We start from the raw sequence: 21,398 nt of genomic DNA, 5'->3' as shown, positions 1-21,398 counted from the left end.
TCTTCTTCCAACAAGGTGAAGTCTGCCCCTGACTAATGTTACTAAGCCTAAATAGCTACATGAGCATCCTGACATAATGCACTGCTAACATTAAATGCTAACATTGTATTATGTTTACTAAAAGTGTTATTTTCTAGTATACAGTATTACAGTATTTCTAGCATACGAGCATATAGTCCTAATACCTGTTGCTCAAATAGACTAAAGGTGGTCCTGCTGTTGACAGAGGTCAGTAGACAGGTCTAGGTTCAAACTTAAAAACGTCTGAAAGAACAAGTTGTCCGTTTAAATGGGACTGTTTTCAGCTGCGGATTGATACACACACGGTGCTGTAATGAGTGTCCAAAAACTGAAGAGAATTGACAAAACTCCAGCATTGAAAAAAGCATATCTTCCAGTGCAATTGTGGCTCACTTGTGTGCTCTTGAGTCCTGTCGTACAGAGGAACAAAATATATCAGACGTGGGGACTTTGTTCTGTGAATAGGAATGATAGATTATCATTTTGTTTTTGATTATGAAAAAAATGCTATTTTGATGACCTATCTGTAAACTTTCACCCGTTGCAGCAATGTGTAAATAATAACACATTGCTGTTAGCCAAATATTTTCACCTTCTAAATGTCAGGAACTTGATAAATAGCTGCATTTAGAATGCGACGCCTTTGCATGTCCTGTTTGATTCACTGAATTTTGACAGGGCATCATGACACCAGGGGTCACATAATGCTTCCAGTCTCCTGAGAAGCCTGTAAAGTGTGAGTCAACGGATAAAGATGAAAAAAATAGATTTACAGTGATTGCAGAGCATTGGTTTTAGGCTTTCAGTTTGAAATGTTGTTCTTTGTTGTTGTTGTTGTTTTCAGAGAACCCATCTTTTCGGTGCAATCTGTTGGTTTCCTTAGCTAGGATATTAATTTTTTTAATTAGCTCTATATGAATTAATTGGATTATGATTACAATGAATTGAATTCCAATTGGCTTGAATTGGACTATATTACTTAAGTGCCTTGAGATGACAATTGTTGTAATCTGGCGCTATATAAATAAAATTGAATTGAATTGAATTGAATCTTCATTTTTATTCATCTGTGAACTGACCCCAGAAGTATTTCTCCACAATTCAAATCCCTAGAAGCATTTTTGCGCTTGCACAGGAAATATAAAAATGCCTCCCTTTGTATTAAAGTAAAGCACTGAGCTGAAAGTCAATATCTGTTAAAATGAAATTCTTTCCACCAGAGTTAGAGAGTAGAGCATTGAGACTCATAGATGTGATCCTATCCAATGTAAACTAGGGAGCTTTTTCATTTTTTTTTATCCTCTGTGTGATATTAGTTATGGAGCAGAGATTTCACAGAAATCCCTCTGGATTTTGTGTTGTTGCCTTCAATACTTCCTTCCTTCTTCATCGTGTCTGCTTCACTTTAAGAGACCGAATGCCTATTGAAGTAGAGGTTCATGTTTTCTTTCTTAAAGGCTCAGCACTATACTGTTCTTGTTTAGAAACTGAGCTATTAACATGCTTTAAATTGAACTTAAATTCCCTTTCAGACATGAAATTTATATGATTTCTGTTTTTGAAAGTAACAGTTTGTCATTTCGACTGAGATTTTGATCATTTAAATTTTTCTCTTTGTGCCTTGTCTACATCGGCCCCATAATTCATTTTAAGGGGGGTCACTAACAATACCAGAAGCTGAATGCTGTGTCAGTTAGCAAAGAGGTTTGACCTTTTTCTGCGTGAGGTGAGGTGATTTGTTTGTTGCAAACAGACTGAACATATACTAAATCCAAAAAGTAGCATGAAATGTGGCAAAGGATACAATAAAATGGGTAAAAGCATGACAACTTTTTCACTGTTGTCTTAGAATAAACTGCTAATTTTAGGAAGCAACCTACAATTCATGTTGCTTCCTCTGCTCAAGATCACTAGGCAGCAAATGAGAGTCTGAAGCAAAGGCTGCCTTACTGAGCCCTCCGATATTTAATGGAAGTGAAAACAACATTTCCCTGAAACATCACCAACCTGGAACACACATGCAGTGAAAGAACATATGTTATCCAAAGACAGAAAGGTACAGCTTAAGGGTTTCATTGTGCTTGATATTGATTCTTAAAGGTACTTTTATTTGAACTGGGTTCATATTTGAATTATCAGTTCCTTTTGAACTCTAGTCAGAGGTCACATTTGTTTCAAGTTAAATAGGATAGAGATTCTTTCATCATGATGCTCACATATTTGTGTTTTAATACTGTTTCAAAGGTTGCTTCAGTCTTCAGTCTGCAGTGTTCTGTGTTGCTTGTTGGTGAAGGCTGGGGGATGGGAAGTCTTTAACAGACTGTAAGGAAGCGCAGTGAGAGGGTGGTGGTTAATGTTAAGGTCAGAGACCAAACCTAACCAGCATGCTCTACTGTCCATCATGCACTCAAGTAGTTGTTCTTCAAGAACCTACGGCCATGTACTGTTGAATATGTTCGCGATGTGTTATTCACTATGATGACAAAAGGTTTTAATCATATTATATTAAAGAGTAGTTTGGTCTCTGGGTAGAATATTTCTCTCCTTCTCTTATATTGGACTGAGGACAGACTGTTATGTTAAATCACTATTCACCTCACTATCACAAGGTACAAAGTGATGTTTAAATACTGCATGAACTGAACTGCTGCTAGCCGGTTAGCATGCTAATCGTATTGGATAATCTCTGCAAGACAATATAGGGCTGTTATTGTTTCGCACACTGTTGAAAATTGATTTATGTAGTTAATTTAACTTGTTAAACAGTTATTATAGAGACAATTTTAAGATTGCCCCTTAACCATGGCATTTATATAGCTTTAATCACAGTGCACATGAAAACCAGTTGGTGCACATGGTATGAGCACGCAGAAAAGCATCTGTGGGGTAAATAGGTGTTGAGTATTTTGAGGTTTGCTGGAATTTGTTTATGCATGTCAGGATTTATTTGAAAAGTATTTTTCAGTTTGCTGTGTGGTCTGAGCTCTCAGGCTCTCATTCACTTTTTGCTCTCTCGTACTGTAATAATGTGCTCCACATGTTAATGACACCCTACACCCTGAATTTGGGCTGTTTGAATAGAGGTGCAATTTACTGAATGAAAAACGAGCTGCTGTACTTCTCTGTGTATTATTTTGACCCAAGCAAATCGCAGAAATTTCATTTAGACCACAAGAAAATTGTGGCAGCTCGTGAAAAAAGAGCAGAATATGTTTCCTTTAAAAACCATCGTTTAATTGGTGACCACTTTGAACATCAGCGTTGCTCGGCTGCCATTTCTCACCAGTCTCATATCGTTCTTGGTTTGTTTGCTGTTCTACATGCAGAGTAATAAAATGTGTGTAATATGCTAAACAATATGTACATCTAATTTTATTGGTGCTTTGTTTTTAGCTCTGATTCCGTCACATTGATAGCTGCTCGTCTTACTACTCTGAACTGGTGTTGGGATTTTTGTGGAATTCTTTTTATTCTGATACTCACCCATGTGTGACACTGACACGTTCCGTTGCTGTTGCATTAGTTTTGGGAGCGGCTTGGCTCACCTCAACAAGCGTACACACAGCATGCACAGCAGAGATACCTTCCCCAAGAATATATAGGAGTCTGGAAAACAGCAGAATTTGATTTCTTAAATTGCTCTCAAGTGGCAGAGGTAAGCCGGGAGGAAAACAATTTCCACAGAACAGACACTGAAAACAGTTTACTGTAACTACTTCCTGCAAAGTTGATGACTTCTCAAAAGTGGAGATTAGGGTGAAAATCACAGCTTTTGCACTTTTCCTCCCTCCCTGTTCTCTGCCTAAGTCTCTGAAGTGTGAACAGATGCTTTGCTGTCTCAGCTTGGCGATCTTTGATCAGTTCATGTTGCCAGACTTCAGTGGGACAAGGTCAGGGGAACAAGATGATGGTCAGCTTATTGTCAAAAGCTTGGAGTCCCAACCTGTTTGAGAATATATTCTGCATGCTCTCCCATCTAACTGAACACCAAAGGGCTTCAATCTGTGTGCAGTCAGCAGCCTTGTTCTTATAAGTGTCCCCAGGTATCCTTGTCTAATTTGCTACCTTAGACAGTATCCAACCCTGGCCTATATGCAAATCTGCACATACAAAGCCCCACACAGAAGGCGGGATCACTTATAAGCCTTCCTGTGCATTGGCCTGTGTCAGCAAAGCTGATAAACAGCAGTAGGGTTTTTTTTTAGCTCTGACAAAGAGAATGAAATCAAGAGACCAACTGTTCACTGCAAAGTCTTTCTCAACCAGTATTAAACCCAATCCTCTTTGCTTTCCCCTTGGGTGGAATCTGAATGACCTGATCAATTTCTAATCAGGAAAAACCTGCAGCCTTTCTCTCAAGTAATTTAGTTTCCCACAAATCTTCTGGACAAACGGCTCTCTGAAATTGTTAGAAGCAAAAGGGCAGGTAGTGTGTTTTCTAGGGTTCATTTTTTAGATCTATTTCTCACTCTGTGTGGGGATGATAGCGTTTAATCTCCTGTGTCGTCTCCTGTTACCTAAATTTAGAAGTATTACTGGATCCCAAACACAGCTGCACATCAGAATGATACCTGGGCCCTGTACAAAGGCAGAGGTGGCCTTTTCATGTTGAAAATGAAACCTCGGGAGGTCTGCCAGCTTTGACAGTCGTGAAAAGCCAGGGTCTGAAAAAAATATTCTCTTCCTCCGTTATATTCTGGGACTTTTCTTGCCAGTATGTTTCTGAATAACTCTATAGGCTCTATAGTCGCTCAAACACAGTTTACATTAGTGGTTTCTAACACATCCTTGTCAGACATACCTCCAGAGCTCCATCGAGTGTGTTCAGGTGCACCTTCACTGACACCTCTGCTCATTTAAAAAGATTGTTGATAGGTTTTTATAACACTGTTATGTATCTTATTTTTAGCGTCATGAAAAATTGAATAAATGTGCCATCACGTAAACATTTGTATAAATCCATTACTTTTCTGTTACTTTTAGCCATCAAGTATTTTCCCGTCATGATTTGCACTATTTATTGTAAAACTGTGCCCCATATATATTCCTACTAGCAGTGGGATGGTTCTTTAAATGAAATAATTTACTCTATCCCTTATTTATAGCTATTTTTTAAAGCTGTAATCCTTATACTTATTTCAACCTCATATATAGTTCATACACTTAGCTATGTATTATATTCTAAAAAAAATTACAAACTACCTCAACAACTTTTGAGCTACATTTTAGCTAAATAGTCAGTGAAACTCTGTAGCTTTTAGCTCTATATTTCAAATGTGAATTGTGTCCATACTCTTATGTTTATTAATTTCTTTTTACTTACTGTTCAGACTTCCCAGCTGGCTTGTCAGCTAGTTTTCAAAGACTCTCAGTCACAACACGTGTAATAGCAGACTGAATATATGCTAAATTTGAGCTGTAGATTGACTTCAAACAAACTAGCCATGCTAGCGTCCATATCTCCTCGTAAATATGAGGTAAGACCTGATGAGTTATGGACTTACATGACCCACTTATTGTTGCTAACTTAGGATTTTGCTGTATTTTTTCCAATAGAGCACCAGTCATGGCATATCGATTTTGGTCTTAAATGCTTGCTGTATAATAACTGAAACTTCAAGTAAGGACTAGTTGTTCATGTCAAATGCTCTCTAGCTTTAAGTTGGTGGCAGCAGGACATTCAGCTGACTATTTAGCAGTGACCTGCACACACGTCAACATTTAAATTTTGATATAACTGAAATTAAAGTGCAAGCGTTATTTATAGTCATATCAGGGAGCCACATTTCAGTCACTATGTAAACTTTGCTTTAATGTTTGATGACTCCTAATCCTACGATAGAATTACTCTTAAGTAAATGCATTGTATTTACTATAATGCTAGTTTTTCATTGGGATACATTTTGTGTAAGATTTCTAAGATTAATTGTAAGGATTGTAAGTTCTTAGCACTTAGTCTGAGTTAAGAGAATCAGGAAGTCTCCACTTTAGTCTCTAAAGTAAGACAGTAAAAATTAATGAATAGCCGAGAACAACACAAATACTTACCATTTTTTAAATATTAGAAAAAGAAATGCCCAGCAGCAGGCAATGCAGTGAAGCATACTAACACAGACATTTTTTGGTTGAGAAACTTCTGACTAAATAAACAATCAATTTCTTGTACCCAAGTGATGGAGTGTAAAAACAAAAAAATCTATTTTATAGCCTTTGCTCGAACCGCTTAGGAATTTGTAGGTTTGCATTGTTAATGCCCTACTGTGTCTTTCTGGGTAGCTGCTCGCTCCTCCGTCAGAATTCCCCTGATTTTCCAAACTGAAAGTGTTTTCCATCAGCCATTGATTGCCGGTAAGACGCTGAAAAAAAGAGAAAAAAATAGAACAAGAGAACAAACAAAATGTTTTTTAAAAGGCATATTGGGCTTATGATTCATAATTTTATCATGATCCCAATTAGCTTCTGTAGAACATCAGCCACTGTGCACAGCTGTTCAATAGGACATTTAGAGAAGAAAGAACCACATGGAGTAAAAAAACTTTTCTTTTTTCAAAATGTATCCCTGTTCAGAGGCTTGAAAGACTGCAGTTGGGCTGTTAACTGTTGCACAATTGTTTGCTTTATTGTGCACTACTATGTGGCTCAATTTTGACCTCAGTGTGCACATCCTGAATTGGAATTTTGGCATGTGACAATGGATTGATGACTTATTTTGATAGTAGTCCAGTCAATGATCTTTACATCTCAGTTAAAAAGACATACTTCCACATATTGATGTTTTATTTACAGTGAGGTGAAAGGACATTGGCTATTTTGTTCTAAGTGGGTTGCAGTTGTTTTCAGTTAAGAAATTTTTTTGGTGTTTGATCGTCTTTTTAAGAGACTGTGATGCATCCTTTGTAATTTGGTCAACCTGAAAATGCAAAAAAAAGCACTGGACAGAAAAAGATACTTTCAAATTTGTGTTACAATCTCATTGTAGTACTATAGTGCTGTGAAACTGGTTGACCACTGGAGAATTTACTATTTGAGCTTAACATAAACCAATATCAGAGCTTCACGGGCTGTTTTCCCATCATGGGTGTCACAAAAATGTCTTTTTATTTGCCTTTTAGGTGGATCATTAAAGAGGGGACGACACATCAGCCAGTGACCTCGCAGAGTCAACATCTGAGCGGTCAGTTAATAAAGAAGTCATCACGCAGAGAGAACCACTGCGCAGAACTACCTCACTTTGATGTAGATAACCCTGCAAAGAAACTACACAGATGTCCTTTAACTGAGGACATTTATGAACCAAATCCTCTGCTGTCTGAAAAGTAAGGACTCCGAGGTATGCCACTTGCAACATGTGGTCTGCAGGACTGCTTTTTTCTCACGACTTTGGGACTCTAGATTCATCTTTTTTGTCCGTTGTACTCCCAAAGTTTCCAACCAACTGATTCTTGACTGTGAGAGAATGCCTCTGCTCAAACGAAGGAAATTCAGAACTTTTGCTCTCCTTTTTTGTGTCATTACTTTTACAACGTTCCTGTTTAGTTACACGTTTCGGGACCCCTCGCTCTATTTCTTCAAGTATGCGTTTCGGCTTTCAGACAGCATTTTCTCCAAAGGGCCGTGTGCCTGCCGACAGTGCGTAGCAGAGCTGGAGGATGACCCATGGTTCGCTGAGCGCTTCAATCAGTCCATTCACCCCCTGATGACCAGGGACAACAGCATCCTGTCCGACGAGACCTTTAAGTGGTGGCAGGTAAAACTCGAGCGATGTGTTTATGGGATTTGCAGTGCTGCATTACAGAGGATTGGGAGAGGGGAAAAAAACATGCAGGCTCAGCCTCTGAGAACAGATGAGGTGCTGAATAGGAGAGACCATGAATGTACAAGAAAGATCCCACGCTGCTGTGATGCTTCCAAGAAAGGCTTTGTTTTGGTCACATTGATTGTTTCAAATCCAAAGAATCTTTACCAGGATCAAGTTGTGAAGAGAAACTCCCACACACAATTTGTTCACATTTAACAATGAAGGGATAAGGAACTGGTTGTTTTCTCTCACCACCTCTCCTTCAATTATGTATAATTTATAGCCATAAACTAAGAGCTATTATACTGGATTAACCTCCAAAAGAATTACACACAACTAGATAAAAATCTGTAGACGGGGATAGATATGTTCCCATCGTAACTCGAATCTGCTTGTGATTCCATTACATTTCCCTCTTTTAAGATCATCATCAGGGAGGCCGTAGTTGACCAACAGGTTCCAACTAAAATGAAAGGGATCACATTTATTCATTTAAAACCAAGGGCTTTTCCTGTCCAGTGGTGAATATATAATCTAAATATCTGCTGTTAACTTTGAAAATAAAATAGAATAGAAATTTTATAATATATATTGGGAATTGGACAGTATGAGATTTATTTTTCATTAAACACAATCCATCCATTATTAGTCAACATATAGAATATCTGGAACATTAGTCAGCAGATATATGTTGACTAATGACTAATTGACTAATGTTCTGATAAAGCATGGTGATTTTTTTGACATTAGGTCAAGGAATGTAAGTGTAAGTCTCTTTGCTGAAGTGAGTTTAAATATAAATGTAAATATCTCCTCTTTAACGTAGACTGTGGGGAAAAATAAGCTTCAGCCAGTAGCTGTCCTTCAGGCAATCCCACTGTGACTGTGGTGGCAGGAAGATGAACGAAATATATCAACCTGTTATCTCGAGAAAAGAAGCCTTTGTACCTTCAGATAAATTCATTATCATGACAAAATAATCTATGAAAAGTAATAATTGAGTGAAAAGTGACATAATTAACCGGTTATCACAACAAAACAAACTGTGCTATCTCAGAAAGATGACTCATTTATCATCCCCACTTCATCCCATTCAGGGTCGAGAGGGTAAAGAAAGACAGAATATCTGGAAACTCTCTACAGAAAGACTCCAGCCATGAGTCAAACCAGGAAGATTTGAACTGTCAGTGAAAAAACAAGAGTGTTAAAGTATGTAGTAAAACAGTCAGCTGAAACCCCAGAGGGCCTGCAGACCATTTAAAATTGTTTAAACACTTGTACACAACAGTGGAGGACTTCAACAAAAGTGTAGAACCAGCTAAATTTGATTATAGTATCGTACTTCTCTGCTGTTCTCCACTTTATAGAATGCCATTAGGATGGTAACTAGCTAGTATTAGCTTGTTAATCGGCCAGTTTATCTGCCTCTGTTTTTGGTTGGGTTTCACTGCCAAACATTACTGGATGCATTCACATCCAGGGCTGTAAATTGTAAGCGATAGTGTTATGGTGTGTACATTCTTGTTAACACAGTAATGAAATAACTCAATCATAAAAACAGTATTTCATACTTCAGAGTTTTAACTTGGGGAAAATATTTCTGACTGACTTTCTCTGATTGTTCTTGGTGGTTTGTTTTTCTGCTCTCCTTATCGGACAATATCAGCACCAATGGTAAAACATTAGTTTCACTTGGCAGATACTGATACCGTTACCAGATGCAGATTCCCATTCACACATGCATACTGATGCACATGGGAACAGTATCAGCAAAGGATTGCCAGTGTATTTAGAACCCAAAAAGGATCTGCTGTTGCACAAGTGGGTAAAAACCTTGATGCGTTGTAGATTACTGGCTGCAGAGCCGCAGACAGATGAGGTGGCCCACGCTGAACCTTGACTGCTCGTCAGAACATCACAATGGAAGAAATGTAGTCTGGACTGATGAGTCACGTTTTCTTTTACGTAATGTGGACAGGTGCATGTGTGTCACTTTCCTGAGGAGGAAGAGATGGCAGCTGGATGCACTTAGAAAAAAAAAGGCTTGCTGACGGAGACAATATCTTGCTCTGGGCAATGTTCTTTTATCTGCTGTATATTTTTGCATTTTTATAGCATCCTGCACGGTACAGTATTACAGAGAGTAGTATTTTTATTTATATTATAATATTGTATGATACGGATGACAGACACGATTGCCCTATTCTCTATATTTGTGAGCAGTGAGCCCACAGGTGCCCAACCATAAATGACAGCTAATAATTGTACCGTCACCTTTGTTTTCCACAACCGCTTTCAGGTTTCTCATCATGCAATCTGTTTATTCTCCTTCCTCTCCGTACTGCTCAGCTTGAGAAGACATTTATACGATTGTGTGAAGTATTGTCAATCAAGCTCACTTACTTATGGCTGAGTTTTCCACAGCAGTTGTCCTTAAAAGCAGCCAGAGATCAGCGAGTAGATTAAAATCTGCAAAAGTAAGGACACCCGGGAATGTACAGATTAAACAAACAAGAAGAAGCTTGATAATTATCGAGTGATCCTGCCACATGTAGTTTTTTTTCCTTTGTACCTGTGGACAAACCTGTTTTCCCTCAATGCTTTGAACCATTTCCAAGACAATATAAATAATTCACTGGCGTGTTTTTTGGTCATTCTGGAGATGCTATAATGAAGCCCCATTTCCAGAAGTTTTCAAAAATACACAAATTTAGAATTTGATGCTAGCAACACATTAATTAAAAAACATTTTAAAAAATCAGTCAACTTTTTAAATGGCCAGAAAGAAGTTAACACTGGTAATTACCATATTATAATCCTGAAAATTCATCTCTTTTGGCCAAAGGTTCTTTTCATTAAATTCTTTAATAGTGTTAATCGCATGATTTTCTGTGATTAGTCACGATTAATCGCATTGTTATACGCATATAACGCACTTTTTTTGGAACTGTACAGTCATATGAGCGAAGTACTCCGGTGATAAGACAATTCAACGTTGCAGAGCTTACAAATAACTTTGGCTCTGTCAAATGCGCCGTCTGGAAGAACTTTGAAATGAAAATGGCCATGTAAAAGTTCCATGTTTGTTTAGCCCGCTTCATCCGCCGCTCTTTTCTTTACTCATTGTTTCCTGTGAGCGCCGCAGCAGTAAGCAACATACTAGGCTCGCTCACGATGGACTTTTCAAAATAAAAGCCAGTGAGCAACAGACGTTTACAATAAAAATAATAAATAATAAAAACGGCGCAAAAATAACGCGTTAATGTGCCCAGCCCTAGTTCTTTTGTTTTAAGGTAACGCCGTAGGAATTGGATGTTTGTGACTGCAACCTGCAAGCAAAGTGTGTGTCGTGAAGAGGGGAATTAGACAACAACCATGACCTGTTGTGTTTCGCTGAAATCTTGTATGAACCTAGACTGTTATTGCAAAACTGCAGTAATCTGTTCCCAAACGATTACGAGAGTCATTTAAAAGGAGGGCTGATGTAATGAGATGGTAAACACGCCTTTAATACCAACTTTGAGTGTGTTGCAGGCATCAAATTTTAGATTTGTTTCTAATTTCCAAATACATGGATGTTTGTCAGTGAAGGCACTGAAAATGGGGTTTGTAAATGATTTTTTTCCCATTTTAATTAGAACTAGTAAACTATGTAACCAGAATTCCATTTTTGCAACTTGTTAGTTTCTGATTGCGTCTGATATCGTCAGTAGTACATGACAATGAAGTCAGTGGACGGCCTTTTATTTCCTCCTGTTTCACGATGTCTGTGAGTCACTGTTAAATGGCTAAATAAAGGAGGACCTGGCTTTCAGCCTGATTTTTCACTGTTATTTGCTGAAATTCCCTCATGTCAAACTATGTTTTGTCTCCATTGAAACCATCTTAATAGATTTAAAGGCACTTATATTTGGTAAGTTATCCAAATGGATCATAAAAGACACCAAACATAAACACTAAACCAAGAGTTGTTAGATCCAGGAGCTGTTTTAGTGTTTAACGGAGGACATGTCTGGATCCATTGTCCTGTAAATTGGAATTCACATTAGATACACATATATTTGTATTAGATTATTTATTACTAGCTTTAATTTAATTCTACCAAACCAGGATATGCTGTACTGTTTGTACACCCCATTACATTACAGTCCAGCTCTCTACGTTATAAAAGTCCATTCTTACAATTTATGTTACACAATTATCCTACCCTTGTCTGGAAGGCATTCAGTGCCTTAAGTATCCCCACAATCACCTAACACGACATCTCATTAGAGGCTAGAATAGAAAAATTACTGCAAGGTTACCTCATGTCACTACTCATTTCAGAAAATGCTAATTCAAACAGACAGCTTGATGAAGATGGTGTCACATATCAGCTACAGCCTTGCCAGAAGGTTCATGACCCCCAGGAAACTTGGGCTTTTTTCTTCAGTGATCTGTCAAAGCTTACATGGCACATGGTTAAATGGAATTTCTGTAAAGGAAAAGTTATTGTCTGATATGACGAGTGATTTGACAGATTGGAAACACAGCCATTGTGAGATGGAAACCTATACTCTGTAACAGATATCCCACTGATCAGTCCTTTTCAAATAGTAGAAAGGTCTCCACAATGATATTCAGACCATGAGTCACTAAAACGCTGCATACTACATACTAAAACTGTTGATATTGATGCAGAACATTTATCTGTATCGGTTCAGTGTTGTGGTCTGTTTCAGCATTACAACACACACTTCACAGCATTTATACACTTGCCTCTCTGAGCTCAAAGCCACTAGGCTGAAAGAGCCCTTGCACACAGGGCTAAACGGTCCCTGAGGCTATTCCAGAAATGCGGTTGGTGTCTTGAGCCGCGCTGCCCTTGTTCAGTCACTTCTGCTTAAAGGGACTCTGCAGTCTTGGCTCTCTCTGAGGCCTGTTTCTGATTTGTCCCCCAGTGGCTGCAGTCGGAGAGGAACCCGGCCAACTTTAGTGAAGTGGTGGAGGAGCTGTTCCAAGTCATCCATGATGAGGTGCTTTACATGGACGCCAGCCCCGAGCGCTGCAGAAGCTGCTCGGTGGTGGGGAACTCTGGGAACCTGAAGGGGTCCCATTACGGGGGCCTCATTGACTCCAGTGATTTCATCATAAGGTCAGTTACCGCTTTAAGTTGTGGTCCTCTCTTGTTTTCTTTAGAGTAAAATTGTACAAACCTTTGATATATTCAAACATTTTTGCCAATAATTGTCAAATTCAAGTGCAAAATTCTGTCATATTTTCATATCTATCAAGAGGACATCATGAGAAATAGGGCAAAAACTAGGAGCTCTCAGGCAGGGTTTAAAAAAAGCTGATTGTTGGTAAGAAAATCATTTGGATGAAGTTGGTAAGAAAATTATTCCCTCTTCATTTAGATGAAGTTGGGAAAATTGGGAAAAATCTCCCTCATTTAGGGCTTTTTGGAATGTGTAATTTTATTGCTGCTGATTCTAACATATCTGTTGACTCATCCTTACATACTGAGAACACCCGAGAAGGTGTGGAGAAGTCGTCCTAATTTTTACATAAATCATGACCTCAATATCATTCAATTAATCCTGCTTATGATCAGGAAAGGGCTTAACTTTGCACATCTTTAACAGAATACATTTGAACAGTTTATTCACTTTTAAAGGCCACACATTTCCATTGTAAACACAGCTCTCAAACTTATTTGGCCCCTGATCTCTGACTCTGCCGGTATAAGCACCGTCACAGTGCTCGCAGCAAAGTTATTTCCCAACTGATTCACAGTGGTTACATTCTAAATTATGTAGCACAAATCCACACTAATGCAGACTTCCACAGCTGCTTTTCACTTTTGATGTCTTAACCGAGCTGATCAGTGACCGAAGTAACTTATATTCAGTAATGCATATGAAACCGACAGCCAGAAAATTGAGTTAAAGGTGTTAGGGAATGAAAAGACAAGGAACTGCTGAGATCCATATTAGACAATTATTAGACTTTACAAATTATGCTGGAACCAGTTAAATCAAGCAAGCTGGTGAACTCAAGTTCAAAATGAAGTGTAAAGCCAGCCAAATTTAAAGCATTGTCAGGAAATCGGTAGTTTGAGCTAAATAGAGTAAGCTACACCATGGCTAGGTTATGTATGCTTGTCTGACTAATTCCAAGCTTTAAGATTAACTTTGTTTTCATTTTGTCACCCTCCCTATCATAGCAACAAGACTTCATTTAATATTAGTTCATTAAGCCTTTTATACTCTAATTTATAGTTAGATAATGTACGTTTTAGAAATTTTTATTTACACTTTTATATTTCTAAGGTTCAGATTTAGGGCTGCAAAATATATGGTAAATTCACTGTTGAGAGGTAAAATGCAGCCCTGATTAACACTCCTGAGCTTAACACCAGATAATTAAGTAGTCTTATCGGTATGGCAACACTCAGCAGTGATGTGGCATATCGTGGTATATGCTTCTGTTCAATGTGACTATCGAAGGCTGACTAAGGCTATTCTACAGATACTCAATAAATAGTGCACTTAGATAAATAGTCATTTGAATGAACTGAATAATGCTTTCTTAAATCCAAAATGGGAACAACAAGAGTTATTAGACAGCATTCATGATGAAAAAGTAATTGAGCAATCCTCCTCCCCCGAACTGTTCTTTGTTGCACTGAAGATGAGGAAGCCTCTGACTGAGTACACTTTGCTGTTGATCACCGTCTTACATAGAGTGTGATCAGTAATGTCCATTTTGTTCAGCAGCTTTTGCTACGTACTTCCTTGTTTGATAGTAAGACAACCTTATAGGTGCTAGTTTCTTTGAGTCACTGTCTCTGATGCTTCTGCAAAATGCCAACATGTCCCTTAACTTGCAGCACGTATAGTTCAGTAGCTCAGGGCTGAATCAAGAAGCTGGTTTCAGCTTTTTGATAAGACTGAAATCCACGTTTTTGGCAGTTTTGTTTAGAAAGTAACTTAAACAGTTATCAGAGTGGGTTCCATACTGTACTGGAGCCTCTGAATTGAGATATTATTCAATTCAGTTCATTTGTAGTTCTGGCTTTTTTGTTATCGTCCAACCACTTGGGCCCTCATCCCTTTTTTGCTGCATCTTCCTCTTGGCCGAGAGGTGCAGCTGGGAAATCACCTTCCCCAATCCTCACACTGCGTTTTATAAAAACAAAATTCATCTTAACAAAGTGGCTGATTGAAACAAAAGTACATGAATATTTATATTTTCATGTCGCGCCTTTGGGCAGCCGAAAACAAGAGGGGAGTTTGCAGCTCTCTGTAATCTTTCACACCAACTGCAGCTTGGCAGAGAGCGAATTGGCAAAAATGAAAAACACGACAAAGGGATTTCCTCAAAAGGATTGTGGGCGTTTTATCTGCCGCAAAACTGCTGTTTTTTATGACAAAATTAAGCTAATTTGGATGTCAGTGGGTAAACAAACATTCTCACTCAGACCTTGTCGATGCAGTGTTGATAATCCAGACGGGACAGGTTACAGATTTGACCCTTGGCTGCACTGGCAGGATGTGTTAAGACTTAGAAAGAACAAGAACAAATGTGTTCGGTAATTAAGTCTGAATGAGTCTTATCTAACGATTTAGAAGGCTTCTACAATTTGCCACTGCACTATTAACCACAAGTATGACATAAAGTTTCAATCATCGCTCGAAAACATTTCTGCACAGACCTTCAGAAACAGTAAATCGTAGTATAAAAAAGATCTTGATAGTAAGTGAAAATTAAACTCAAGGAAAACGCTGAGTACAATTCACGCAGATGCTCTAAAGCCTCTCTCACAGACTGTTATGAATATTGAATGGCCTTGGCCTATCAGTGAAAGTTTTTTGTTTCTCTGCAGATTTCAGTGGAAAAATAGATGAGTCACAAAAGGAGCCTTCGCATCTGCCTTTGACAGATAAAAGTAATCCATGAGGCTTTGGAATAATGACATTTTTATAAAGAATGTACTTTTGAAACATTGATAAGTCACCCTATCTGTTAATGTTAGATTTAAATTTGAGTTTTTTTGATATTCTAAGATCCTATAATTGACAAATCCAAGCGAGTGATCCCTGAAATACTTTTTTTTGTTCATCTTATCGCCAGAAATCTTCCAGTCACGTACCACATCCCCAATCGCAGTTGGTAGATTAGATCAATTTAGGCACAAAATGAAAATAGATCTAAGTTTATGGAATTAAAAGGGAGAGAGAGTGGAATCACGGTTCCTCTGCCGTGGTGCTTGGGCTCACAGTGGAAATAAGGGAGACAAATGAAGCCAAATAACACGTAAACTTAGTCTGCTAAAAGCCCTTCTGAGGTGGTTATCAGTTTCAAGAAAAGTGCAACATCAGGATGAAAAACTAACACCAAATCAATACTTTTAGATGACTATATCATTAATAGAATTAAAATGCAAAGTAATTGATGAGCCAATGAATGTAACTGCTGGAACACGTTTTCAGTTATTTTTTTCTTTGGAAAATTTACAAGTACACCATCTAACTACTGTACTTCTTCAAAAAGATTGATTACTTTAACTGCTCAGGGTACCAGGCTTTTTTTAGAAGCACAGCTTTGATTTATAATCCCTTTATTTAATAGCAGGATTTTTCTACAATAGCCTCCTTTGAAGCCTCAAAAGGAAATCTGGAACGGTGCACATACTCACTTACGCCTTTTTCTACAGGCGTGTGTCTTAGAATAAACCAGCTATCCATTCAATCCTGCGGGAGTCCCTGTAATCTCAGATAGGTTTGCTTTTTTTCCCACCATAATCTGTCGTGAATAGTCAAGGTTTATGCCTACGTGGAATTCGATGAGACATCACAGTGTGACGGGAAGCTGGATAAGTGAAGCAGCTAGCAGGTTGACAAACTGTTAGCCCGGCAGTTAAAGTGATCACAAGAAGTTTTGAACATGTCCAATTGAAAACCGTACATTAATACCATACCCAATGAGCTTTCAGTTGAATCGGGGCTTTTGTTATCGGAAATACGAAATTTTCCATTTTCTATTTACCAGATTTGTTCTGGGAGATACTTCCACTGAAACTGGCACAATGGGTGAGGATTTCATTCACTTTAACTAACTGAATGACACAGAACGAGTTATCGTTATTAGTACAAATCTGCATAGATTATCCTGAATTTTAATCCACGGGCAAGGCTTGAGTTAAAAGAAGGAAAAGGTTCCTCATTCAATGGACACAAAAGTTTGTATTTTCAAATGCTTCCCACAACATTATTTTGCATGTTGTCATTTAACTGCGAGTTACACAGCTGGAATTTTCACAGCCATCGAAGAGGTCGTATTGTGCTTTTTGGATCTTCCTCTTTCCGTAGTTTACAGCGCATGTAAAAAGTCAAAGTTAGAAATCTCGAAGTCCAAACTGACATCACTTACTCTCATAGCATAGCATGATATAGCAACTGACCAGCATGAAACGTCTGGTCTGTAGCTTTTGTCCCCTTTTCGTAATGACGTGACGATGGAGCAGCTTTGCATCATGCTCCTCTAGTAATTCGTTTGGAACTTCCCAAAGAATGAGCAGTTGCTTTGCACTCCAATGTTTTGTATCAATAAGCTGAACAATCCGACACGGGCTTTTCTGGTGGGAGAGAGCCTGAAAGAGACAGAAGCTAAAACAGAGTGCTTAGGAAAGTATGAAGGAGTGCAGCCTCAGTGTATAGTATAAAAACAATAATGTCTTCTTTGAACAGGACAGGAAGGAAAACAGCTTAAATGGACTGCCAAAGTGAAATGATGAACCTTTACGTAAAACCCTACAAGGGTTCTTCAATTACCAGCGCATGGCATTTCTGGATTAAGTCAATTCCATGCCTTGGACAAAACTTTTCTCACAGAACTTTCAAATATATTAGAGTGATAAGTGAATGAATAGCCCACTTGAAAACCACATTTGAATCCGAAAATCTGAGGTAACTTCATATGAAAAAGGAAGTGACTATTTTGGGTGTTTTACATGGGGCAGAGAAAAGTACCAGCGTGACTGATTTGGAGTGTGATAAAACCGAGATCCTATCAAGAAAGCAACCACAGCTCTGCTATAATATCCAAAACAATTTCACACAGAATTGTTGCATGACTTTTAATTTATCACAGCATGGATTTGACAACCTGCTGCAACATGTTGCCATTGTAGAAATGTTGCCTTGTGCATTACAGCACTTATTTTCTCTGCCAACCCCTGCTGTGACAGAGGCACGGTATTGTCAACCAATTCAATTACTGCGTGACGTGGACAGAACCAAGACAAGAGTCATTATTTCACTATTACCAGAAGTTTCCTGCTGAAGGCTGCTGTGGAACTGAGCTGTTTACTATTTAGTTATTCACCAAAGTGTCGCATAAAGAGCCATGCTTGGTTAGAAGCAGTGGGGCAGTGCCAAAAGGTTGCCTTAGATATTCAGAAACATGATTAGTATTGAGTAGAGTACGCATGTTTCCATTACAACTTGGAAAATGAAGTGATGTATTCATTAAGCCAAAGGCTTGAGCTATCTACTCAAAGTTGTTGGTACATAAAGAAATGAATATATCATTCAAACCTTGTTCCAAGAAAAGTAGTGAAAAGTAGTGAAAGTGCTATTAAAATTTGTAATTGGTTAATTTGTTTGGAGCTTTATTCAACAAAAACAAATTCAAATCAATGATTCTCGTTGTCACCACTGACCAGCTTGACTGTTTTCAGAAAAATATAAACAAATTTAACTGTGAATTAACTTTAATTATGTATAGTTTTAACTGGTATCGTTCACCACTTAATGTTCTTTCACACTACATTACCCATTCTTACACATACCTCCAAACTTTTTTCGCGTTCCTGCCGTTCCTGTTGGTGAGATGAACCAACACTTTTTATGCTCTATTAAAAATGAGATATTAGCTATGACATTTGCAAATCATTGGATCCTGTTTTAATGTACATTTCACACCGTGTCCCAACTGTTTTGTCATTTTGGGTGCACTTGAGCATTCGTTGTATGGATATGCCTGTTGTAGAGATAATGTATTTGGTTGTAGAACAATAACTTGTGACCAACTGCCACACTTATTTTGAGACACTGAAATTATGCCAACTGAGATTTGATATGGGAACACAGTGCAGTAAGTGAGCAGACTGAAAGATATCCTCACAGATCCTCTAAAGCCTCCCTCTCAGACTATTATGAATATTGAACAGCATTGGCCTATTGGCTAAAGCCTGTTGTTTTCTCAGCGGATTGCAGTGGGGAAATAGATTAGAGTCATCAAAAGAGTCTTGACGTCTGGCTTTGTTTGGTGAGAGCATTGATATGTCATTCAAGTTGTTCGATTATGATTTTTGAATCCGTTTTTTATGTTGTTCCAGCATGTGATTAACAAGCTTATGTGTGTGATCACAACAAAGTTGTTTTTTTTTTTAGTCATCTAGTTTTCGAATGCAGATAAGAAGTAATTGTCTACATCTTCATAAGTCAATGCTTTTATCTGGTGAGAGGAGGGAGGAAAATAATTGTCCAAACGACAGCAAAAATGGCCTGGTAAATGCCTGCCTGTGATCTTGACCAACTTAGTGTAATGGGAAGTGCAACATAAGCTTGCGAAGCCATAATTGCAGATAAATATTTGCCGGAATAACACAACAGAAACACATATGACGCAGTTATTAGAGGATGGAGGATAGAAGCAACTGAAGAAGTGCGACGCTAACTGTGAAACTGAGGTGCTGAGCGTAAAAGTGTGAAAGAACAAGCAGTGTGACAGCAGCAATTGTGGGGATCATACATCCCAGTGCTTGAGCAAATGCTTGAAGATATGAAACATATGAAATGCTCTCTAAATGTAGAGAAATGAGGATTCATATTTCTCTAAAAGCACTTTCACTAATGCTTTTTTCAACAGAGACCAGCAATCGCATTCTCTCTTTACTTCTGTATGCTCCATGGGCACACTGATGTATTTCATCTGAAAGGAAGAAGACTGTCTTCCATGTATGATTTTCTCATCGTTCATATTTACGTTGCTGAATTGAGGATCAGTCATGCATATATTCCACATGAGAATGTACGCCCTTGCAGATAACACCATTAAGAGAGATCTTAACACCATAGAAACTGGGATTTTGTTCTTGACTAATGCTCCCTTGCTTTCGCTTTCTGCCTCTCAGACAATAATGACTCTCTCCAAACTGGTTGGGGAGACTCAGAAAATTATGTTTTTTTCCTTCCTGACTAAAAGCGTTAATAATGATATGTTTCCAGGGGCCGACAAACAACACCGTTCTTTTTATTCCTGCGAGTGCTTTTTGCACATCGGAAACCTGTCAGAGGACAGATAAGCTGCGGTTTGGGTTACTAATCAGTCCCCTGAAGCTCAAACAGAGATCAAACAATCAAAACTTGCTGTGTCGTTATTCATCCCCTCTTTTTTGTAATTATTGCAAATTAAGATTTCATTTTCACGGGCACCCAATCACCTCTTCAATCAGTCCTGTTCTTTGCCCGGTGGACCTTTTTGTTATTATAATACAAAGAAAAGATGGAGTTTAAGGGCTTGATTGCTACTTGGGCTACAAATGAGTATCAACAAGGCACTGTAGGGAATTTCATTTACATGATTTTAACATAATCTGTGGTATTAAACACTGTAGTAGGAGTTTACCCAGCGACCAGTGTGGGTTACAGCACTGGAAGAGTTATTATATGTTCTACTATTATTTCCTTCACTAACTGTACGTGTAGTATATTTGTATTTAGAGCTTTTCTTTTCTTATCTAGACATAGTACCAACTAGCTACATTAGCTGTGAATTGTTTTCAGTTGTAAACTGAATTTAAAGCAAGATTTTTCAAATGAAATACATATCTTGTCTTTTTTTTCTCTCATTTACTAGTTTGGAGAGGAGAAAACAAGTTGAGTCGTGTCATGTGGTGTCATGTCATTAAACACGGCTGTGACCACCAGCGTCGCAGTTTCCATCCAGTAGAAAAACTTTGAGGAAGAACACAAACAACTGATCACCTTCCTGGGTTTTATAGTATAAGAGTCCTTCAGGAATTCTTATAAACTTTTATGTGTTTATTCTTTCGTGTCAACAAGTTTTGACTGTGTTTATATTCTAGAAATTGCTGAGAGCTAATGTTGTAAGTCATATGTTTCGATATATATATATATGCTAACCTTTAAGTAATTTCCAATAGGCATTTCCATCCCCCCCTAATCTGCATGAGCTATTCTTCAAAAAAGGCAAAAACCTCACGTAAGAAAACAGGCTAACTTTCATTAGCCTGTTCTTACATACAACTTGCAAACATTGATGGAGACTGTTTGTGTGAGTATCCGTTTAAGAAAGGCTGCCTGAAACCTCCCAATGCACAATCCAAGCTGCTTCATTAGATTAGCATGCCCAATATTTTGCTGGTACAACGTTTTTATGTGATGATAGCTATTGAGCTGTATAGTTAAGTGTACTTCTTGGAAAATTAAGCCAAAGTAGAGCAAAAAAAAAAAAACTACTGTGCTACTCATTCAGTCAGAATGATATTTAGGTTTTTCTGTTTCATATT

General features: G+C 38.1%; 1 protein-coding gene across 1 annotated transcript in view; it reads left to right on the top strand.

The window, feature by feature from the left end:
• Nucleotides 1–21,398, top strand: part of LOC140275486 (CMP-N-acetylneuraminate-beta-galactosamide-alpha-2,3-sialyltransferase 1-like) — a 67,401-nt gene that overhangs the window by 31,874 nt on the left and 14,129 nt on the right. Inside the window, exons 2-3 of the mRNA XM_072370963.1 lie at nucleotides 7,134–7,768; nucleotides 12,760–12,953. Coding sequence (XP_072227064.1) covers nucleotides 7,310–7,768; nucleotides 12,760–12,953 — 653 coding nt within the window. The 5' untranslated portion in view covers nucleotides 7,134–7,309. The remainder of the gene's footprint in view (nucleotides 1–7,133; nucleotides 7,769–12,759; nucleotides 12,954–21,398) is intronic.

Source organism: Leuresthes tenuis, unplaced genomic scaffold (genome assembly GCF_036924035.1).
Source record: "Leuresthes tenuis unplaced genomic scaffold, fLeuTen1.0.hap1 SCAF_18, whole genome shotgun sequence".
NCBI lineage: Eukaryota > Metazoa > Chordata > Actinopteri > Atheriniformes > Atherinopsidae > Leuresthes > Leuresthes tenuis.
This window is presented reverse-complemented; position numbering and strand designations above follow the sequence as displayed.